The 25113-nt window shown below is 36.4% G+C and overlaps 1 protein-coding gene across 1 annotated transcript in view; it reads left to right on the top strand.

Annotated features, from left to right (window-relative positions):
* The window catches only part of SLC9B2 (solute carrier family 9 member B2), a 58660-nt gene extending 34591 nt beyond the window's left edge, over positions 1-24069 (top strand). Inside the window, exons 10-13 of the mRNA XM_041757653.1 lie at positions 1173-1322; positions 13487-13595; positions 16517-16653; positions 20025-24069. Coding sequence (XP_041613587.1) covers positions 1173-1322; positions 13487-13595; positions 16517-16653; positions 20025-20246 — 618 coding nt within the window. The 3' untranslated portion in view covers positions 20247-24069. The remainder of the gene's footprint in view (positions 1-1172; positions 1323-13486; positions 13596-16516; positions 16654-20024) is intronic.
* The last annotated feature ends 1044 nt before the right edge of the window (positions 24070-25113 follow it).

Here is a 25113-nt window from a genome sequence, read left to right as displayed (position 1 = left end):
GGCATAACATAGAGAAGTGAATCACTGTGTTGTACAAATGAAACTAATACAACATTGTGTGTCAACTATGCACAAAAAAATTAAAAATAAAAATTTTAAAAAGTGATCAAGAAGTTTAAAAAGTTGAAGAAGAAAAAGTAAAGGGAGAAAGGTGCACATTTCCTAGACTTTAAAAACCAGCAGCAACAAAAAACTACTCTCAGTCTATAGGCTCTTAAAGCATCTCAGTTATCAAGATTTTTTTGTTTAAAGAGTTTATGTATTTATTCATGAGAGACACAGAGAGAGAGACAGAGACATAGGCAGAGGGAGAAGCAGGCTCCCTACAGGGAGCTCGAAGCGGGACTCAATTCCAGGACCCCGGCATCACGACCTGAGCCAACGGTAGATGCTCAACTGCTGAGCCACGCACGTGTCCCAATCTTCAAGGGTTTAGAAAGAAAAACCAAGGGAGTGTTACATTAAAGAGAAAATAGCCTGAAAATTATAGAGATATCACATCTTTAACCTTCACAAAAACCCTATAACATAACTGCTTTCAGGGAGGAGAAAACAAAGCCTGAAGAAGCTAAATAATGTGACCACTAGAAGCTAAATAATGTGACCACTACATATTCCAGGGGTAAATAAGAGTTAGAATTTTAACTCTGGTCTGTTGGCTCCAAAGCCCATGCACTTTTTTTTACTGTTGCATTCAGCCCTGTGAAATTCCACTTTGATAACTGCAGAGGAAAGTAACTAGAGTTCCTGAAAGAGGAGCTGGCATCTGTACATGTGCTGACTCTACTTTTATTAAGGAAAAGAAAGTATTATGGCGTGCATTTATGAGCAGAGACAGACATTTTTATTTTCCACTAAAATCCTGAATATAGAAAAACCAATCTTTAAAAATCAGCTATATATTGGGACACCTGGGTGGCTCCGCGGTTAAGCATCTGCCTTTAGCTCAGGGCGAGATCCTGGAGCCCCGGGATCGAGTCCCACATCAGGCTTCCTGCAGAGACCCTGCTTCTCTCTCTGCCTCTCTCTCTCTCTCTCTCTCTCTCTCTCTCTCTCTCTCTCTGTCTCTCATGAATAAATAATTAAAATATTTAAAAATAAATAAAATATAAAAATATAAAAGTCAGCTATATGAAATAATTGACCTAATCAACTTTTTTTCTCTCCTCAAGGACAAACTTGTGTGGAAGAGAGCATTTCTTGTTTTGGGGCTGTCTGTGCTAGCTGTGTTCAGTAGTGTGTATTTTGGTTTCCCTGGGTCAGGAGGACTATGCACATTGGTCATGTCCTTCCTTGCAAGCTTGAAATGGGCCGGCGAAAAGGTAAATTTCATTTGAAGTTCTACTCATTTACGTTCTTTCTGATCAGATAAATTTTTTCTTTCCAGATACTTTCTTAATATCAAATTATTAAAATTATTTAAAATGAAAGCTATTTTATATGCATATGTAAACGTATGCCAAACTGTATACACATGCGTCCTCTTCCCCTTTATATAACAATCTATAATTTGATGTCTTTACTTAAAATACATCATAGTTATATTTCCATGCTGCCTTCCTTATTCTTTGTAAGGGCTACAGAGTATTGCATTGTATGTGGTACTATATTTAACCACTCTCCTACTAACAGACATTTAGATTGTTTCTGGTTTTCTACTAAGACAAAAACTTTCAATAAAATATCCTACAAATGCCATATTTCATAAACTCTAAGACATTATCGAGTCTAAGATCACTATTATTTTACATGCCACCAAGAAAGAAAATCCATGCTGCCAATTAAACTATGATATGACATCCTAATTTCAGAAATGAGAAAATGTGAAAAAGAGTCAACAAAATATAATATACTTTGAGTTTACCTGTAGGATAAATTTCTAGAAGTACAGTTCCTCTATGAAAGAATATGTACACTGATACTTTTGATAATATCAGCTTACCCCTTTAAAAGACTGCACCGGTTTGTATTCTCACTAACAGTATGAGAAGGTAATCTGTTTTTCTTTTTCTTTAATTTTTAAAATTTAAATTCAATTAATTAACATATAATAAATTATTGGTTTCAGAGGTAGAGGTCAGTGATTCATCTGTTTTATATAATACCCATAATATACTCTCCTTAATGTCCATCACCCAGTTATTCCATCCTCCCAGGCCCCTCTCCTTCAGCAGCCCTCAGTTTGATTCCTATGATTAAGGAATCAGATGGTTTGTCTCCCTCTCTGATTTCATTGTGTTTTATTTTTTTTTCCTCCCTTACCTATGATTCTGTTTTGTTTCTTAAATTCCACATATGAGTGAGATCATATGATAATTGTCTTTCTCTGATTGACTTATTTGGCTTAGCGTAATACCCTCCAGTTTCATCCATGTCATTGCAAACAGTAAGATTTCATTTTTTTGATGGTTGAGTGGTAGTCCATTATTTATATATATATATATATATATACCACCTCTTTATCCATTCATCTGTTTATGGATATCTGGGCTTTCTCCATAGTTTGCCTATTGTGGACCTCACTGCTATAAACATTGGGGTGCACGTGCCCCTTTGGATCACTACATTTGTATCGTTGGGGTAAATACCCAGTTGTGCAATTGCTGAGTCATAGGGTAGCTCTATTTTCACCTTTTTGAGTAATCTCCATACTGTTTTCCACAGTGGCCTCACCAGCTTGTGTTCCCACCAACAGTATAAGAAGGTTCCCCTTTCTCTGCATCCTTGCCAACATGTTATTTTCTGACTTGTTCATTTTAGCTGTTCTGACTGACTGGTGTGAGGTGGTGTCTCACTGTGGTTTTGATTTGTATTTTCCTGATGCTGAGTGATGTGGAGAATATTTTCATGTGTCTGATGACCATTCGTATATCTTCTTTGGAGAAATGTTCTTTTGGTTTCTATTTCATTGATTTCTGCTCTAATCTTTATGAATTCTCTTTTCCTGCTGGGTTCAGTCTTTATTTGCTGTTCTTTCTCTAGCTCCTTTACATGTAAGGTTAGGCTGTGTATTTGAGATCTTTCTTGTTTCTTGAGAAAGGCTTGTATTGTTATATACGTCTCTCTTAAGACTCCCTTTGCTGCATCCCAAAGGTTTTGAACAGTTGTGTTTTCATTTTCATTTATTTCCACGAATTTTTAAAATTCTTCACTAATTTCCTAGTTAACTCATTTGCTCTTTAGTAAGATGCTCTTTAGCCTCCGTGAATTTGAGTTCTTTCCAAATTTCCTCTTATGATTGAGTCCCAGTTTCAGAGTATTGTGGTCTGACAATATGTAGGAAATTATCCCAGTCTTTTGATACCAGTTGAGACCTGATTTGTGACCCAATATGTGATCCATTTGGGAGAATGTTCCATGTGCACTCAAGAAGAATGTGTATTCTGTTGCTTTAGGATGGAGTACTCTGAATAGATCTGTGGAGTCCATCTTGAAAGAAACCCTTGTTTCCTTGTTGATCTTCTGCTTAGATGATCTGTCCATTGCAGTGAGTAGGGTGTCCCCTACTATTATTGTATTATTATCAATGTGTTTCTTTAATTTTGTTTTTAATTGGTTTGTATAATTGGCTGCTCCCATGTAATTGTAAATATTTACAGTTGAATAGACCCTTCAATTATAACATAGTGTGCTTCCTCATCTTTTATTACAGTCTTTCGTTTAAAATCTAATTTGTCTGATATAAGGATCACTACTCCATCTTTGTTTTGATGTCCGTTAGCATGATAAATGGTTTTCCAGCTCTCACTTTCAATCTGGAGGTGTCTTTGAGTCTCAAATAAGTCTCTTACAGGTACATATTGACGGGTCTTGCTTTTTTATCCAATCTGATACCCTGTGTCTTTTGATTGGGGCATTTAGCTTATTTACATTCAGAGTAACTATTGAAAGATATGTATTTAGTGCCATTATGTTACATATAAAGTCATTGTTTCTGTAGATTGTCTCAGTTCCTTTCTGGTCTATATTATTTTGGAGCTCTCCATTTGCTAAAAACATATCCTTTAGTACTTCTTGCAGGGCTGGTTTAATGTTCACAAATTCTTTTAGTTTCTGCTTGTCCTAGAAGCTTTTTATCTCTCTTTCTATTTGAATGACAGCTTTGCTGGATAAAACATTCTTGGCTGCATATTTTTCTCATTTAGTGCCCTGAATATATTATGCCAGTCCTTTCTGGACAGCCAGGTCTCTGTGGATAGGTCTGCTGCCAGTCTAATCTTTTCCCCTTTTATGTTAAGGACCTCTTGTCCCAAGCTGCTTTCAGGATTTTCTTTGTCTCTGAAATTTGCAAGCTTCAGTGTTATATATTGAGGTGTTGACCTATTTTTATTGATTTTGAAGGGTATTCCCTGCGCCTCCTGGACTTGAGTGCCTGTTTCCTTCCCCAGATTAGAGATGTTCTCATCTATAATTTGCTCCAATATACCTTCTGCCCCTCCCTCTCTTTCCTCTTCTTCTGGGATCCCAATTATTCTAATATTGTTTTGCTTTATGGTATCACTTATCTCTCAAATATTCCATCCAGTAGTTATCTTTTTCTCAGCTTCTTTATTCTCCATAATTTTATCTTCTGTATCACTAATTCTCTCTCTGCCTCATTTATCCTAACAGCTAAAGCCTCCATTTTTTTTGTATCTCATTAATAGCCTTTTTTATTTCAACTTGATTAGGTTTTAGTTCTTTTATTTCTCCAAAAAGGGATTCTCTAGTGTCTTGTATGCTTTCTACAAGCCCAGCTAATATCTTTATAATTGTTATTCTAAATATTTCCAACATCTTATTTATTAGGACATCTTACTTAATCCATACTGATTAGATCCCTGGGAGGCAGTACTGTCTCTTGTTCTCTTTTTTGAGGTGAATTTTTCCATCTTGTCATTATGTCCAGAGAAGAATAGATGAATGAAAGAACAAAATACTAAAATAGCAACAATGATACCAGAGAGATAGACACTAAACAAATCAGAAGAGACTTGAACTGAAAAAAAAGAAATTAAAATTAAAAAAGAGAGAGAGAGAGAGAGAATATAATCAGATAGGTGAACAGAAGAGAGCAATACACTAGATTCTAGGTATATTTGGGTCTATTTGTTAGAAGAAACTACATCCCAAAATTGTAAAGAAAGAAAAACTTACATATATATATATATATATATATACAAAAATAAAATTAAATACAATGAAAGGATAGAATGTAACTGTAAAAATGAAAATTAAATAAGACTTACAAAAAGAGTTGATAAAATAAGAAATTGGTGGAAAAGGAAAAAAATTAAGATAGAAAGATTAAAGAATCTTGAGAAAAAAAAAAAAACATGAATTCTATATATTATTTCCCCCTAGCCTGGAGTTTTGCAGGTCTGTGTGATCCTTATACTTGGTCTGAGCTGCATCTTCTCAGAGAGGGGCCTGTTGTACTGATTCTCATGTGTCTTTGCCCTGGTTGGAATTATACGACCCTTGTCAGGTGGCCAGTCTAAGTAAGCAGCTTGGGATTGCGCCATGTGGCTTTTGTTCCCTGAAGGCTTTCCATACAGCTTTAGAGGATGAGAATGAAAATGGTAGCCTCCCAGTCTCCAGCCCCAGACCTGAAAGCTCACTCACGCCCCCCTCCCCCACTCTTCAGTGCACCCTCAAGGAAAAGCAGTCAATCACTCTCATCTCCCTGGCTCCTGTCTGCTCTCTGTGTTCATCTAGCCTGTGACTGAGCATTTTTTTTTCAGGCAGCAACTCCATTTGGAGTCTCCAAACTTTGCAGACTCCTGCAGAGCACACTCACACACTCCTCCCCCTTGGTGGGGGGTGGGGAGGGAGTGTCCTGGGGGTGGTGGAGGTAGGGTAGCAGGGGGGTCTCGCTGCAGTTCTGCCACTTGCTGAGGCCCTGCTTAGAGAGCAGTCACCCAGTGGTGCTATGATTTGTGGTTTATGGCAACCCCTAGCAGAAAGCCCATCCCTGGGCTAATTGTAGCAGGCTTCCAGAACTCTGCTGAACTCAGGCAAGCCTATTCTTTTTGTGACCCAGGGATTCTGTCTCACCTAGCATTCCACCCCTCTTGGCCACCTGAGCACCTTTCAGGTGGGGATGTCCCTCACCAGAGCACACTTGTAAAAGTTCCAATTTTGTGCTCTGCTCTATCACTTTCCAGTAGCAGTTTACAGAGGCTCCCTCCCCCTGCAGTTTATTTATCTTTCCCATATATTGCCTGGGATTAATTTCTCAGCACCTCCTACCTTGCAGAAAGTGGTTACTTTGCTTTTTGTAGAATTACAGCAAGTCTTTTCTTAGATTGCTTGTTGAGTTCACAGGTGTTCAGAATGATTTGATAGCTATCTAGCTGAATGCCTGAGACCAGACAAAACTAAGGTCTCCTGCTCCTCTGCCTGGGATGTTTTTCTGAAGAAATCATTAAAAATCAGATATTTGGGGCAGTCTGGGTGGCTCAGCGGTTTAGCGCCGTCTTCAGGCGTGATCCTGGAGACCCGGGATTGAGTCCCGCATCGGGCTCCCTGCATGGAGCCTGCTTCTCCCTCTGCCTGTGTCTCTGTCTGTGTGTGTGTGTGTGTGTATCTCATGAATAAATAAATAAAATCTTTTTAAAAATGTCAGATATTTTGCAAATATGATGGGTGAAAAGCATTTCTTTATGAGTGAGGCTAATCATCTTTTCCTATGCCTGCTAAACCATTCAAAAGCTTGTGCCCATTTTTTAAAAGATTGTTTTGGTTTTTCTTACTGATTTTCAAGGTTATTGAATTATTTATTTCTCGATATGTATGATGGAAATCAGTTGGTGGCCATTTACTAACTTTAATTTCAAGTTACATCTTTATAAATTTGAACTTGACAGGAGCACATGCTATTCTGTTTAATGAAGAAATTATCTGTAGCTGACCTAACTAAATGCAGATATATCATTTTAGACAACCTGGAAACAACTACTCAAAATAATTATGCTTAAAATAATGCCATATGGAAAAATAAATGACGGTTATGAAGCTTGAGGTCAAGTATATAATTAAATTCAGTTGAGTGAATCTCTGCAGAGGTATCCTAGAGACAGAATTTTCTTGTGAATAAAGAACACTCAGATGAGAGGCTCCCTATAAGGATGTGATTACTAAGTTAAGACAAGTAAAAGTGAATTGTCTTGCTTCAGAGGAGAGAAGAGGGATAGTAAGAGCTGCCTGGAGCATTGTTTAGAGAAGGGTATAGAGGACACAGGAAGTGAGCCTAGATGTATTGGGCTTTGAAGGAAAAGAGAAAGTCCCTTTCAAACCCTGCTCTATCTATTAGATGCACACCTGGGTTTGCTGTCTTACAAGAGGTTTGGTTATAAGGCTTATTTCAAGTCTTTTTTCTTTCCTAGCCGCACCTATGTTATTCAATTTTACTTTTTGATTTCAGGTAACCTAACATTTAACAAGGGCAGAGCTATAGAGTCAACTAACTTCCTAGTTATAAGTTGGGTACTCATCATCCCTCATTTCTTTTAAGCATTTGATCTTATCAAAACATTTGTTTCCCATGGCTTCACTTTACTTGTGAGCTGAAGCACAGTTATCACCTATCCCTGGTCAGTCTTCTGTGTAATCTCAGCTCTGGACTGAAGGACTGTGCTTCCTCCTTCACTTCTCTCTGTGGACTCACTGCTGTCTGTCTTCAGTCCTCTCCTGGGCTGCTGACAACTGTGCCCAGCTCTTTGAAGCACTCAAAACTATTGTCTGCTCCAGGACCAAGGTCACAGTTTTACTTTAGTGAAGGATGCTGCTACATTCAAGTTGTGAACCCTTGTCCAACACTTGGGAAGTTTGCCTGGCATTGGCATTTTACAAACTGTTCACTTCTTAATGGTAACAACTTTTTTTCAGCATTATTTTTTTTAAAGGTTTTATTTATTTAATCGAGAGAGAGAGAGAGAGAGAGAGAGAGAGAGAGACAGAGGCAGAGACACAGGCAGAGGGAGAAACAGGCTCCATGCAGGGAGCCCGACGTGGGACTCGATCCAGGGTCTCCAGGATCACGCCCTGGGCTGTAGGCGGCGCTAAACCGCTGAGCCACCGGGCTGCCCTTTTTTCAGCATTAGAAAAGTAAATTACCACAACAATAATTTTTAAAAGAAAATTAATTTTATTTTTGAGTATGAAGGTGATATATGCTCATTTTTAAACTTTGGAGGGGAAAAAGTCTGAAAGGAAACAGGGGCACCTGGGTGGCTCAGTAGGTTGAGCATCTGACTCTTGATCTCAGCTCAGGTCTTAATCTCTGGGTCATGAGTTCAAGCCCCACATTAGGTTCCATGCTGGGTGTGGAGCCTTCTTGAAATTTTAAAAAAAGGAAAGAAATCATTTGCAATTCCTTCACCTGAAACCAACAGTTCTGTAAACTATTTAAATATTTTCATTTATTCAACAGAAAAACTCAAAAATGCTTATAATAAGATTTTTCAAATTGAACTTTACAGGTAAATGTTTTTCTGTTGTCACCTCTCTTAAAATCCTCAAAAATCACAATCAACTCATTATTTTATACTGTAATGGGTAAAGAGGGAAGGGAACTAATAACTTTTTTTAATCTTTCTTTTTCTAATCAGATTTTGGTAATTAGATTTTTTAAAGATTTTATTTAAATTCCAGTTAGTTAACATATAGTATAATATTATTTTCAGGTGTACAATATAGTGATTCAGCATTTTTATACATAACCTGGTGCTCATCACAAGAGTCTTCCATAATCCCCATCACCTATTTCAACCATCCTCTCCACCCACCTTCCCTCTGGTAATCACCTATTTGTTCTCTATAGTTAACAGACTGTTTCTTCGTTTACCTCCCTCTCCTTTTTTTCCTCTTTGTTCTTTTGTTTCTTAAATTCCACATATAAATAAAATCATATGGTATTTATCTTTCTCTGACAACTTATCTAGCTTAGCATTATACTCTCTAGCTCCATCCCGTCATTGCAAATAGCAAGATTTCATTCTTTTTCGTGACTGAGTAATACTTTATATACCACATCTTCCTTATCCACTCATCAGTCAATAGAATTTTGGGTTATTTCCATAATTTGGCTATTGTTGATAATTCTTCTATAAATACTGGGGTGCATTTATCCCTTAAAATCAGTATTTTTGTATCCTTTGAGTAAACACCTAATAGTGCAATTGCTGGAGACATAGGGTAATACTATTTTTAACTTCTTGAGGAACCTCCATACTGTTTTCCAGAGTGGCTGTGCCAGTTTACATACACAGCAACAGTGCAGGAGGGTTCCCCTTTCTCCACATCCTTGCCAACATCTGTTGTTTCTTGTATTGTTAATCTTTGCCATTTTGACAGGTGTGAGGTGATATTTTATTATAGTTTTGATTTGTATTTCCCTGATAATCAATGACATTGAACATCTTTTCATGTGTCTGTTGGCCATCTGTATGTCTTCTTTGGAAAAATGTCTATTCATGTCTTCTGCCCATTTTTTGATAATTTTTTTGCCAGTCTTTATGGTTGGTTCTACACTAGGCACTACGTGGATATTCTCATTTATGTTCACACACACACACACACACACAAAAGCCTTAAAAAGTATTACCGTTTCCACTTTATAGAGACTATAAATCAGAAAGACACAAATAACATGTCCAAAGTCACAAAATTAGAAAGTGGCACTGTGATTTAAGCTCAGGCTTACCTGACTCCCAAGTATACTAATCTGTAATACAACTATAGCATTATTGGGCAGGGCACATTTTTATATTTTTGACATCTATTTGAATAACATATACCAAGTATATTAAAAACATACTGCTGTGCTTCATTATTTTAAAATTAGTCTCTAAATTCATAAATGATAGGATAAAAAAACAAATAATTAAAGGGAACCACAGCATTTGGAATAGAGCATAAAAGAGTAGTTTTAGGGGCATGTGGTGACTCAGTCAGTTAAGCATATGCCTTCAGCTCAGGTCATGATCTCGGGGTCCTGGGATCAAGCCCCAGGTCAGGGCTCCCTGCTCAGTGGGGAGTCTGCTACTCCTTCTCCCTCTGTTGTTCCCCCTGCTTGTGCTCTCTCTGTGGCTCTCTCTCTCTCAAACAAATAAAATATTTTTAAAAAGAGTAGTTTTAGCAATAGGGAAATCAAGGGAGAGGCTATTGCCTATGGTGAGTGCACATTAGCTACAGGCAGGGAAAGGGAAACTTTGATGACTTCCATTCACACTAGTCTTTGAAAAACTATAATATGGGTTATAAAAAAGATTGTTTATAAACCAAAACATAGCATTTGGTTCCTCTGCATTTGTCATAATTTTGCCAGAATTGCCTGCAGTCCAACTGATTATTAGGTCAGTGTAATACCACAACTCAGTGAAAGAACTAAGAACAATTTTTTCATATTTATCTCAAATATACTCACTTTTTGAAAGCCTTTGTCATATTGTTTTATCTATTTTAAAATCCAGTGCTGCTGCTATGACCTTTGTAGTTGTGGGATGGTTTTCCTGACATATTTTGAACCTTCTGAATTTTGAAATGTTCTTCTCTCTGAGAAGGGAAGTATCAGCTTAAGTACATATTGAAGTCATGATAAAACCTCTGTTTCTGATCATTTTCTTCTTTTGTCTATCCCTAAAAGTGATTTATGTTTTTGAAGATTCTTACTACTAGTGTAAACAAATGTGTAAAGTAGCCCTAACATTCAGTGTGGGCAACATAGTCTTCATTCCCCTCTCTCTTTTACACTTAGCCTATTCGATGACTCCATTCATAAAATGAATGAAGCACATTCATTTTATTTTTGATGTTATGAAAAAGCATTAAGAAGATACATTTTGACTCAACCCATTATTAAGTTTTACAGTATATAAGTCCATGTCTGATGTTCAACCAGTCTAAAGTGTTACAATCAAGAAACAAATGGTGACTTTTGTCTACAGTTTAGAGATAAGAACTATTTGATAGAGAAAACTTTTTAGGCCATCTGCTTTCATTGAAGTTCTGAGTACGTGAAATATTTTTGAGGCCTTCCCTTAAATAATTAGTCATGGCAACAAAAGGCTCAGTAACCTAGGAATAATAGAGCTGATTTTTATTCTACACTAACGTGGATATCAACTAAAGTCTGAGTTTTATCTACAGTGTACTCTAAAAGCCAAGTTAAAAAGTAAAATTTAAATATTTGTAGAAAGGTGTTCACTGGACCCCAGTTTTGGTAGAACTAGTCATTGGCAGTAAATGATAAAGGATCTTGGATGTTATCTAATATAAACCTCTGATTTTACAGATGAGAAAAAATAAGATGCTGAGAGAAAAGCAGGTGGCAGAATTTGAACCTAAGTTATTATCTGATTCCTTATGATGTAAAAATGTAATTCTTTACATGATCTAAGAATAGAACAATATAAGTAAATCAACCAACCCCTTCACATATGCACTCAACATTTATAAGCCAAGAGGAAATAGAATCTTTATCTGAATAAACATACCAGAATTAATAAGAAAAAAAAAGAAAATAGAGACACAATGTAATCGTCTTTTGTTAAACTGCTGAAAAATAGATATGGAAAACCAGATTCTCAAAGACGTGTAATTATAAATGCAAAAGTGTTGTCCAAAAATACAGATTCTTATTAATTGATTAGAAAAATTTGTTTAGTATAAAATTTTAGATACTGTAATGAGTACTGCTAAATTGCCTTCCAAAAAAAGCACCATTAATTTGTTCTAAGAATTAGTGAGTTTCCTTACAGTTGCAGGTATTTAACATTATAAAAATTTTTAGTATTTTTTCTAATATGGTGTCCCCCCCCAAAAAAAAATGTGGCATATCATTTTAATTTGTTTCATTGATTGCTGAATTTTAGCATTTTATATTTTTTGGTGATTTGTGTTTTTTCAGTTGTAAATTACTTGTAGGTATGCATTGCCCATTTTTCTATTAGGTTCTATGCCTTTTTGTTATTGCTTGGATATTGCTCCTTATTCTGTTATACACAGTGCAGATATTTTCTCCTGGTTTGTCATCTTATTGTTCTTTGTTTGCTTATGGTTTCTTTTGCCACACGACATTCTAGTCGTGCTACCCTAATTGTGTCTATCTTTTTTTTAGGGATTTCTCAGTATGTGTTATAAAGTTAGTACTTGTATTAGTTAGGATCTTATGGGGAAAGGGAAATCACCTAGTAACTGGAATAGGGAAAATTTATTATTAACCATGCCAGGGGATTAGATAACCAGGGATTGGCTTGTAAGATGTAAAAGACCCCTGAGGAATATAGAAATAGCAACTATAAACTCCTAGGGCTGAGATTGAGCCATGCCCTGGCATCTCTCCACTCCACCCACCTACTCCCACCCCCAGGCCTGATTCCAGATCTTGTTAGAAAGCCTTTGTTCACTGGATGGTAGAAAAGACCCCTATGGTGCCTGGCTTGGACAATTTGCTGGAAATCTATACTCCACTGTGCAGGAAATTCACCCTCTAGGGTGCAATCCAACTCCCTTGGGTTGGCTATGAAACTCCCTTGCAGTAAGCTGGGGGCAGCTTCTGGCCACTTGGTGGTGCTGTCTGCCGTGCACTATAGGAGCCCAGCACGGCAGAAGCCACCTGTGTACTGAAGAAACCCAAGTGTGCTACAGGATCCTGCTGTGAGGAGCCCTGAAAATCCGGAAGAGCATCTTCCTTGCAATATCTCTTCAGCACCCTCTACTGACAAAATTTAATATAATGCCAGGTAGCAAAGGAGAAATATTTAAAGGGCTCAGTTTCATTTTCTGCAGAGCCAACAAGGGGTAATAAATTAATAAACACAGCACTTTACTATACCTGAATTATATTTTTGTGCATGGTTTGAGGTCACCTTAAACTGTTTTTTATAAAGATAAAATTGGAGAGGGGGGCACTTGACGGGACGAGCACTGGGTGTTATGCTATATGTTGGCAAATTGAATTCCAATTTAAAAATTAAAAAATAATAAATAAAATAAAAAGATAAAATTGGAAACAACTTAAAGGGCCATCAATAAAGAAATTATTGAATATACTGAAAATTCTATACCATAGATTACTATATAGCGATAATTAGATATATATCTAGATATATTTACTATTATAAGATGTCTAAATCATATTGTTGAATGAAAATTAACATTTTAAGCTATAAAATAATACTAAGTATTACATATGTATACACATACATATTGTATATTCACAAGTAGAAGTCCTCCTAAGAGGAGTCTAACAGAATTACTAGACTCTTTATCATTATCATCTATTTGCAAACAACTCTAAAGCACCTCATAAAATAACTATGTTGGAAATATCTTTATATAATTTTTTGTTTTATTTTAGCCAACCTCTTATTTATCGATGTCACAGAAATAAAGCCTGGCTCAGGTCAAATTGACTCAAATTTCAAATGAGTAAAATTCTTAGAACTTGTAACTTCATATAATAAAAATCTGTGTGGGGTATGTATATGTGTGTTTCCCTTAGGCAGAGGTTGAAAAAATTATCGCAGGTGCCTGGTACATCTTTCAGCCCCTTCTCTTTGGACTGATCGGAGCAGAAGTATCTATTGCATCTCTCAGACCAGAAACTGTAGGTAAGAATTTCCAAGTAGCACTTGCTAAAATTAACTTTTGTTAATACCTTTGGAATACCTTTGGTAGGTATTTGTCACAATTATATAAAAAGCTAATAATAATCTAAGTGTCTTAGAGTAGTAGGTCAGAAAATAATATTTGTCAATCTCAGGCATAAATTTTATACCATTAATATTATTCATTGTAAAGAAAAGTAACACTGCTAACTACTATCCAAAAAATGCAGGTCTTAAAAGATTTTTTCAAGGATAAAAATATTCAATTAGACTTGTTCTGATGAAGGGCAAGAATTGTAAAGATAACCCGTCAGTTCTATAATATACACCCATGGAACAAAAATGTTTCTTTTTTCATTCATGCATTTATGTATTCATACATTCAAAAGCAATCATATTAAAACTTTTGATTTCATAACACTGCACTTAAAAATTTTTTTGTGTTCATGTACTTGTTATTTTCTCCTTTCCACTCATTCCATTTTTGTCCATCTTTACTGGGAATCCCATCTTCTGCTATCTCCTTCTTGATCTCACACATAGATTCTTCCCCTGTCCTCATGTATCTTCAGATATCCATGTGACAGTTTTCTCCTCTTTGGAATTTAAGCAAACTCTAATCTCTCCTGTCTTAAAATAATTTCTTTCCGGGCAGCCTGGGTGGCTTAAGTGGTTTAAGTGCCTGCCTTCATTCCAGGATCCTGGGATCAGGTCCCACATCGGGCTCCCTGCATGGGGCCTGCTTCTTCCTCTGCCTGTGTCTCTGCCTCTCTCTCTCTCTCTCTGTCTATCATGAATAAATAAAATCCTTTAAAAAATAAAAATAAAAAAATAATTTCTTTCCACTCCAACACATGCTACAACATGGATGCACCTGGAGGAAATTTGTCACCAAAAGACAAATACTGTATGATTCCATCTATATGAGGTATCCAGGGTAGTCAAATCATAGAGACAGAAAGTAGAATGGTGGTTGCCCGGGACTTGGGAGAGTTCTTTAATAGATCAGTTTTGCAAGATGAAAAAATCTGGAGTTTGTTTACACAAAAATGTGAATGTTTAAGTTAATGCTACTAAAGTGTACACTTAAAAATGGTTAAGATGGTAAATTTTGTTGTGTATATTTTACCATGATTTTATATGTGTATATATATAAGTATATAAAATCTCCTTTTTTCCATTTAACTTACCCCCTCACCTGCCACACTTCCTCTTTACTCCCCTGTTCAAACTTTTCCAAAAAGGTATTTATATCTCCCTTTTCCATTTCAACTCTCACTCTCTTCTTCAATACATTTCAGCCTAGCCTCTGCCCATCACACAATTGACCCTGCTCTCACCAAGGTTATATTGTTAAATACAATGAATACTTATCAGTCTCTTTTTTTTTTTACTTGATCACCCAGCAGCATTTGATACTATTGACCTCTTTAAAACACATTTTACATTGAATTCTGAAACTTCATATTTTTCAGTGCACTTTGAGTCCTCACTTACACTACATATAGTTCTTCATCTAAGTTCTTCAAAGCCTTCAATGCTTCTCACTCTATGTTATTTTTCAGAGCTCATCTACACTTAGTAGCTTTGATTATAAACTACATAATTCCAAAATTTTTATTTCTAAATCTATGTACCTAATTGCTGATTGAACATGACCAGTTGTAAATCTCACAAAACGTCAAACTCAATATGTTCCAAACTTGTAAATCATCTTCTCCCCAAACCTTCAATGCTCCCTCCTGAGAATGGTATCATCTCTTTTGTTTCTTATACTTCAGGCAACAAATACTTTTGAAATGTCCATCCTAGGTGCAATATCCTTCAATAAAAAACACAACACTCTTCTGTAAAGAAGCTATATTGCAGGTTCACAATAAATCCTCCAGCAGTGTCTATCTGTTGTTTGACTAGCCTTTTGAGCTTAAGAAAGCCATTTATCCTTTTTAAACTTCACTTTTTTCAACTGTTAAATAAGAAAAATTACCCGACAGATTGTAAGGGTTAAAAGATTAATGAATTCACTTAAAGCTTAATACAGAACCTGGCACACAGTAAACATTTAACAAATAATTACTTCTTAGAAAATCACCCTATTCCTTAGCAGTCACCTTAGCTGTGCCATTCTCAGGTTCAGTATTCTAGTCAGTCCTTATTCTGCCAATCAAGATGAACTGATCTTTCTCAGCAAAGGATTCTAAAGGATGGAATAAAGTAGCTGTGTCAACCTGGCTAATGGGCAGTCAGTGTATACACCAATATGGTGAAACAGGTGTAGACTGCCAGTGTCTATTCTGATTGGTCAGTCCCTCGCCAGTTCTGGCTAATTGCTTCCATACTGGCTAATAAATATTTTTCATATCACCTCGGGTTTATACTCTGTAAAGAATTCTCAACCATTTTGATGAAAATACCAACTTTTTCCTCTTCTGTGACCTCTTATCAGTATGTTCATACTGCACTTACCCTATAGTACTATAGTATTCATTGTTTATATTTATTTTTTTCCTCCAGCTTTGAAGTTTACAGAGGCAAACAAAGTCTGTACATTATACATTTTTGTATACCCAATATCTAGTCCAAATCCTGTCATGCATAGTTATTTAATAAATTCATGTTGAATTAACACACAGAAAAAAGTTTGGTTCTTGCTGTAAAGCATAAGAGAAATAACATTCAAATCTCCTTTATAATATATATCAAATATGTTTAATTAGTTTCTGATTTAATCTAGGAAAAATACCTTCTTTTAAACAAATAGTTTGATTGATATTGCCATTTTGATAAATTATGCCTATTTTTGTCTTCTTAATTTTTTGATATATTTAGATAATTGCAATTGATAGTATTTTGAATCAATAACCATGAAATTCAGTTTCTCTCTCACTATTTTATTATGTCTAAAAAGAAAGCATTTCTTGCAGGCCTTTGTGTTGGCGTCCTGGGCATTGCAGTATTGATACGAATTTTGACTACCTTTCTGATGGTGTGTTTTGCTGGCTTTAATATAAAGGAAAAGATATTTATTTCTTTTGCATGGCTTCCGAAGGCCACAGTCCAGGTAAAGATGATAGGATGGCTTAGCATTTTAACTCCTATGTCTATATGATACCTTGAAATTTTGAATAAGAGGGCTTATTCAAATTTTTTCCTAATGATTACATTAGGGAAAATTTAATCAAAGTTTGATTTATGAAAAGGTTTATACTAATCTACTCTTTAAAAGTTTTATTTTGGGCATATTGATTTCCTAAATATGATGGCTTATTTAAATTTATCTAGATCATCAGCTTTATTGAAGTCAACTAAAAATCTGAGAATTCCCTACACTACTAGAAATCAGTAGTCACAGGAAGAGTTTGGAATTTTCATCAGTCAGAGCCCTTTAAATCACCCAGAGAAATAGCTGTTAACTCTTTTCATTATAGTATCTTCCAAAAAGAGAGTGAAACAGAAATAGCATGGACCATCTTAGTATTTGGAGATATTTCAATGAATGATAGATAATCTGTTATGCTTGACTACAGCCTTTATATATAAAGGAGAAAGATTTTTTAAAAACCAGGGAGGGACACCTGGGTGGCTCAGTGGTTGAGTGTCTGCCTTTGGCTTAGGTAGTGATCCCATGACCCTGAGATCAAGTCCCACATCAGGCTCCCTCTGGGGAGCCTGCTTCTCCCTCTGCCTATGTCTCTGCCTCTCTCTGTGTGTATCTCTCATGAATAAATAAATAAAATCTTAAAAAAAAAACCCTGAGGAAATATATTATTGATTTCCTAGATTATTGGTTGATAATAAATTTTTCAAACTAGCTAAACCTATTGTCAAATGTATCAATCACATACATTGACCCCAAAATTGTTCACTATAATGATTAAGCATGAACAGATATGTGCTTGAAATTATTAATCATGTATTTGGTAGAATTTCATTACTAATGAAATTAAAACTATATAGATTATTATTTGTTGTAAATTTAGTATATTTCTGATTATATTCTTTATTTTCAAACTAATTATAGCAAACAAGATTTAACGGTCTCCTCCCTGATTATTTTGCAATTGTTTAAACATGCAAATCTCTGTTTCATGAAATGAAAATCAGATTTTTATTTAAAGATTTATTTATTTTGGGGGTGGCAGAGGCAAAAGGAGAGGGAGAAAGAAAATCTCAAGCAGACTCCCCACTGAGTGCAGAGCCCAAGATGGAGCTCAGTCTTATGACCCTGAGATCACGACCTGAGCTGAAATCAAGAATTGGATGCTTAACCAACTAAGCCACCCAAGCACCCCCAAATCAGATGTTTTTAACTTAGGAAGGTTTAGGGATATTTATGCTCTGTAACTATATGCCAGATTTTGTATGGCTGTGGGCTATGGCATTATTCCGAGTTGTTTCCATTTCCAACAGACTTTCAAAGAAGTCTGAGACACTGGATAAGAATACCGTGAGGTTAGTAGTACAATAAGTAGAAGAGTTTCTCCCTCGGAGTGCCTTCACTACCTTTGGTAACCTTAGTGGGTAAATATCAAAATAATCACTCTAATAGCTTTAGTATGAAAAATGTGTTTTGAAACATTAAAATTTGAGAGGTGGCACTCTCCTGCTATCAAAGCCAATTTAAAATAAGAAAACATTATCTAGAATGTGTTGAATAATGTATGTACTGTGAAGTATTGTACTTTTTTTTTCTCTTTTTGTCACTGCACAAGAAACAAAACTTTCTTACATACTTATTCTACTTTAGTGTTTTTCAAACTTTTTAAATCATGTAATACTATAAGAAATATATTGGGACATCAGGTGACTCAATCCATTAAGTGTCTGCCTTTGGCTCAGATCATGATCTCGGGGTCCTGGGATCAAGCACCAACTTGGGCTCCTCTCTCAGTGGGGAGTCTGTTTCTCTCTCTGCCTCCCCTGCTCATGCCCTCTCTCTGTCTCTCTCTTTCTTTCTAATGAATGAATAAAATATTTTAAAATATTTTTAAAATCACAACTCAGCATGCATACAAACCCCAAAACATACATGCATACAAATACACATCATAATATGTGCAATTCCTGCCAAGAATTCTTGAAATGTTGTATTAGCTATGGTACAAGGTAACCTGCTATAACTGAGAGTCCTCAATAAATTCTCTGGGCATTCCAGAGCTGGCAGGGTGACCATTACCCTCAGTGTGTGTCTTCCATCCATGAGTCCACCTTTCACCATTTCTTATCCAGAGGGGTGGGGAGAAAAAAGTTCACGTGTCGATTTCTTTTCAGAACAGGCTACTAGTAGCATTTATCACTTCTTCTCACCTCTCAGTGGCAAGAACTTAGATACATAGCTTCAGCTAGTTGTAAAGAAGGCTTAAAAAACTCTATATTTGTACAGCAATGTGACCAGCTGAAACTGAAGAGTTCTATTATAGAAGAGTATATTCAGATACTTGTGGGCAATTAGTAGTCTCTGCCATGCGTCTCATGCACATGATATTTTCTTTCCTGTTTCATTGTTCTAGAGGCTAACATTGTTGTGTTCTGTAGAATAAGGGAATAATCAGATTGTTTACTATATTATTTTTCCATGTGCACTGATAATATTGCGTTTTGCCTATAAAAGAAAACAAGTTTCCATGAGACTTTCTAAAAGATAAATCATAAATAAAACGTTTTGCCAACTCCTGAGGCAAAAATTAACCAAATACCTAATAAGATTAACTTCAACTTTTGAAGATACCTCACATTTTCAAGTTCCGTAATGTTTAACAATTAGTCTCTAGGGACGCCTGAGTGGCTCAGTGGTTGAGCATCTGCCTTTGGCTCAGGAGCCTGCTTCTCCTTCTGCCTATGTCTCTGCCTCTCTCTCTCTCTCTCTCTCTCTCTCTCTGTGTGTGTGTGTGTCTCATGAATAAATAAATATTTTTTTAAAAAAACAGTCTCTAAAAGCAGTACATATTCTTATGGGTCTTTTTGTTTTTGTTTTTGTTTTTTTACATTCAGCACTTCACCATCTTTCAGTATTACTGAATTTTTTCATCTTATATTTTCTTACTTTGAAATTACCAAAGATGAAAGAATGAGATGACTAGTAGCTTTAGTAGCTTTCATCTTTACTCAGGGGGAATTTAGTAAATGGGATCATGTCATAGTTAATTAATATCATAAGTCTATATTTGCCTTGTGTTTTGAATTATATTTTCCTGATATTTTTGTAACTCTGCCTTATGCAAATAGGTACATATGAATCATTATGCTTTCCCCCAAGCAAGGGCAGGGAGCATTTTCAGACAATCAAAACTCACTGCAGTATACTTTGAAAGAAGACTAGTGTAACTTAGCTGAGCAAAAGAATAAGCAATTTGTTTTTGCAATGACAAAATAATTCACCTTTTCTCCATGCACTTGTCTTATGTTTACAATGTTACCTTTAAACTTTTATAGGCTGCCATAGGATCTGTGGCTTTGGACACAGCAAGATCACATGGAGAAAGACAGTTAGAAGAATACGGAATGGATGTGTTGACAGTGGCATTTTTGTCCATCATCATCACAGCCCCAATTGGAAGTCTACTCATTGGTTTGCTGGGCCCCAGGCTTCTCCAGAAAGCTGAACATCGAAATAATGGTGAAGAAGTTCACGAAGAGACTTCTATACAAGTTTAGAGGTGAAAAGGGAGAATGTTGAATATATAATGATCAGAAAGCTTCTAGCAGCTACTTTTACCAATTAGCAGAGGCTATGTAATCTAGATGCATATTGAGATATGTAATATTCACAGTTTAAATGTAATAGAACCAAAAGTGTGGCTGTTTCTTTAAGGAGCGTTTTTAGCCATTATCCTTTCTATGTGGATGGTAATATTCTACATCTCCAACCTGGTTTCTTGACCGTTTTTTTTTCCCCCAAATACATGTCTTCATCATGTATCTTAATTTGTTTAGGGACATATACACTAAAATGTACTACCGCAATTTAAAATCAACATGGAAAAGATCAAGTTCAGTGTCCTGTTCTACTAGCCAATAGCTTGTTCTAACTTACTGTTATTGTCATAGTTTCATGATTAATGGTCACCTGACTAGTCATGCCTTGAAATGTTTTTGGCTCCTTGTTTTTCTTTTTAAATACCATAACGCAACCCATCATCAGTTTCTACCCCTACTTCCTGTCCCAGTCAGTCTCTTCTCCATTTCTACCTTTCTTGCTACCTTTCTGTGAATTATCGTAACTGTCCCACCAAAATTTTCAAGTATGCGAAGTGTCTTCATTGGTTCTTCCTCTTGCACATATCTAGATATCAAAAGACCTTACCCTCTCTCTGAGGTGGCAACACAAGAGTCTCCCATTTTAGTAGTTCATCTGAGTTTGCCTTCCCCTAAGGAGTGCCCTGATTCAGCCCTTTCTTACTTGTTTCTTGTGAACCACATCTTTGGGCTCTTCCTCTTGTCTTTGTAAGAGATAGTTAATTTACAAATCTATGCTAGACTTATCAACATAATATTAATTAGGGTACGGCAAGCTGCTATAATGAAGAAAGAAAAAATACAGTACTCACAATAGAAATTTATTTCCCTCTCATGAAACTGACTGACTGGTTGATGCTGATGGGATTACTTGACTCATGTGTCTGCTCAGAGATCCATGTCCTTCTGTCTTGAGGCTCTGACATGCAGTAAGCCCTAGTTTAAGATGTAGGTTAAAGGTGAATCTCTCCCATATCTCCTTTCTAGACTTCAGGAAGTGGAGGGGGCAATCCAAGGCAAGCAATTCATTTTTGAGGCAGTGATGTGGAATTTGGCCACATCTCTCCTCTTGCATTCTACTAGTGATGACAACACCCAGCTCTGAGGAAGTCTCAGAGTATTGCCTCCTACTAACCATTTTTTAGGGAGATTCCTAGGAGGAAGGAAAGATCAGATTTGGGAGATAGGAGTACCACTGTATTGAGTGTTACCATCACTTAGTAGCATAATCTTGCATGTTAAGAGGCTTTCTACAGATTGTACCTTAAACTCAAAGAGTGATTTCTGTGGCAAGACACTGTGGCATGCCTGTGAGAAGATAGTAAAGAAAGACTTATGGGATGCCTGGGTGGCTCAGTGGTTCAGTGTTTGCCTCCCGCTCAGGGTGTGATTCTAGAATCCCAGGATCGAGTCCCACATCAGGCTCCCCACAGGGAGCTGCCTGCTTCTCCCTCTGCCTATATCCCTGCCTCTCTCTCCCTCTGGTCTCTCATGAATAAATAAATAAAAATATTAAAAAAAGAAAAGACTTCTCTACATAGATCACATTTTATCCCACTTATTCAACAGACCGTCTCTGCTTTTGTGCATCACATTTAAGTTCTTCTTGACACTAAGGCGACTCCTGCCCAGTTGCTAGAATAATCATGTTTGAATATAGTACACAACTTTTCTCATGGTGTATGTATACCTGAAGCATTTATTACTCATATCTCATCTAAACTCTTTAATCTAGATTCCAAAGTTGAGTCTAATCTTGAAGTAAACATTAAATATATGTGTTAAATGAATCGATTCTAAATATTCTGATCCTACTAAGCTGATCTGCATGAAGCCTGTACATTCCTCTCTTGACCTTAGACTACCTTCCAGACCCTTTCTCCATGACTTTCACCTCTGTTCAAAACCAGCTTAATTTTTATTAAGCTAACATAATATGAAGCTATATAACAGCTTAATTTTTACATTAACTTGACTTTAGTTATGCTTTGGTACTACGCTTTCTTCTAGTTTATGCTCTTTATTTTTTTCCCTTTTTAAAAAAATTTAAATTCAATTTGTCAACATATAGTATAACATTCAGTGCTCATTGCATCGAATGCCCTCCTTATAGTATATGCTCTTTATTTGGATTGGGTTAATTTATACCAAAAATCAGATGGATATTTCAAACTAAACTTAATTGGTTAGGTGCACCTTGGTGGTAGCAACATAAACCTAATGCTCATCTGGTCCTCTCCTTTTATAGGCTTTAAAACCAGATTCATTCAACAAATACTTAGTGAAAGCTTAGGAATACCTAGGCTCATCCTCAGAACTGTTACTGTTTCTGTCCTTAAGGATATGACAGTCTGATAGAGGAGACAATTAAATAAGACATTTCAAAACAGTATAATTAAGTTCTATGATACAGGAAATACAGGAGTGTTAGGGGGCTCATAACAGGAATACCCACCCAATCCAGGGGTGGTGCAGTTTCCAGAGAAAGTAGGGTCTTGGCTAGGATGTGAGGGATGATGAAGACTGAGACAGAAAAACCCATGCAACACAGAAGGGTGCTGCACTTAATGCTAGGTCCCACATTTTCTAGTAGTTTTTGTCAAAGAAACAGGCTTTGAATGCTTGTTAACTTATACAAAATACAGTTAATATAGGTAAATGAGAATGTTGCTATAAGTATTCAAGACCCCAAAGAAGAATGAGAAGTGGAAATTCACAGTGTAGAAGTGGTGGAAGAGGCCATTCAGCTGCTGCCAATAGCCTGTTTCATTGTGGAGAGTATGCAGCAAGTTCTGTTCTCCCTTTCCTCGGTAGGTGGCCACCATCTAAATCTCTGTAGCTGTCCCATAAGGGCCTGTGCAGAGCTCACCATTGAAGTCTCTGGTTTATCACCACATTGTGAGCCACAGCTGTTGACTTGGTTGACGAACTCAGAGTTAGCATGATACAGTGTTGACTCAAGCCAACCAAACTTCCCCAACTCAACCACAGATAGGAACAATTACTCCAACCTCTGAGTCTCTGAAAAAGGGATGTATGTACTCCATATATACTTCTGTCAAAGCACTTATAGCCCTTTTTCAATTTGTTTATATGCTTGTTTCCTATGAAGTCAGCTCCTTAGGGGTGAGAGCCTTGTCTTGATAATCTTTGTCCTCAGTACTTTGCACGGGGCATGAAACACAATAGGCATTTAATAAACATTTATTGACTGAATCACTGAGGGGATCCTCTTCCAGTACAGAAAACTACTTGCCGGGCAGATCCGGTGATGCAGCGGTTTAGCGCCTCTTGCAGCCCGGGATGTGATCCTGGAGACCCGGGATCAAGTCCCACGTCAGGCTCCCTGTGTGGAGCCTGCTTCTCCCTCTGCCTGTGTCTCTGCCTCTCTCTCTCTCTCTCTCTCTCTCTCTCTATGAAAAAATAAAATCTTTTAAAAAAAGAATAAAAAAAAAAAGAAAACTACTTGCCATATAACAGTTCAGATCTTAGTCTACTTGTTCTGTCTTAGTCTGCTTGGGCAGCTCTAACAAAGTACCATAAACTAAGTGACTTAAACACAGACATTTTTTTCTCATAGTTCTGAAGGATGGAAGGCCAACATGAGGGTACTAGCATAATCAGATTCTGATAAGGGCTCTCTTCCTAGTTTGCTTTGGCCTCCTTCTTGTTATGTCCTCACATAGTAGGGAAAGAGATGAGAATGGGGTCCAGGGTGGTGGTGCGGTGTATGTAAATTCTCTGGTATCTTTTCTTTTTTTTTTTTTTTTTTTTTTTTTTTTTTTTTTTTTTCTGTTTTTTTTTCTGGTATCTTTTCTTACAAAGACACTAATCCCATCATGAAGGCCTCACCCTCATGACCTCATCTAAACCTAATTACCTCCAAAGGCCCCATCTCCACATAAGATCACAGTGGGGATTAGGGCTTCAACATATGAATTTGGGGGAAAACAGTTCACAGCAAGAATGTCACACTACTAAGGACACTGCTAAAAAAAAAAAAAAATCACTATAAGCACTTGTTCTACAGTGTCCTTTTTTTCCTATGGTCAGTGCCATCCATCTCTCCCTGTGAGGATTTTATTTTATTTTTTATTTTATCTTATTTTATTTTATTTTGGCAAGCTGATGAGATTTCAGCTCTAAGTTATTTTCACATTCCAATATTTTTTTCTCTGGTATTTACTCCAAATAACCTTGTTTGGACTCGGGTGTCCTTAAAGTTTCCTCAGCCACACATTTGCAGATGATCTCATCCTTTCCATTCTTTAAAAATAGTATTATTTTTTCCTGATTGCAAAAATAAGACATTTTCATTGCAGAAAATTTAGAACACAGAAAAGTACAAGGAACAAAACTGAAACTTCTCTTAATGTAAACAACCATAACCATTTTATTTTGGTTTATATTTTGCTCTTACAGTTTTAGGGGATGTCTTATTTTCAGAAAGATACATCAACCACTGAATTAGGTGAAAGGCAACATAAATACTTTGTATTTGACTTCTGTGAAGATATACATATTGAAGTACTTTTGTTGTATATAAAGAATACCGAGCCTTCCAAATAATCATTCATTCACCTGGTAATAAAACAGACAAATCCTTGCCTTCATGGAGCTTATGTTTTAAAATCCATTTAGTCACTCACTCAAAATGCACTTATAATATGCTTACTGTGTGCCAGCCATTATGCTAAATGCTGAGGAATACAGTGATAACCAAGATGTTTGAGGGCTCTGTTTAATGGAACTTGAATTCTAGTGGGAAACTGAGACTGTGAAGAAT

This window comes from Vulpes lagopus, chromosome 6, assembly GCF_018345385.1.
Source record: "Vulpes lagopus strain Blue_001 chromosome 6, ASM1834538v1, whole genome shotgun sequence".
Taxonomy (NCBI): Eukaryota; Metazoa; Chordata; class Mammalia; order Carnivora; family Canidae; genus Vulpes; species Vulpes lagopus.
The sequence above is the reverse complement of the archived record's forward strand: the minus strand, read 5'-3'. Positions and strand labels throughout refer to the sequence as shown.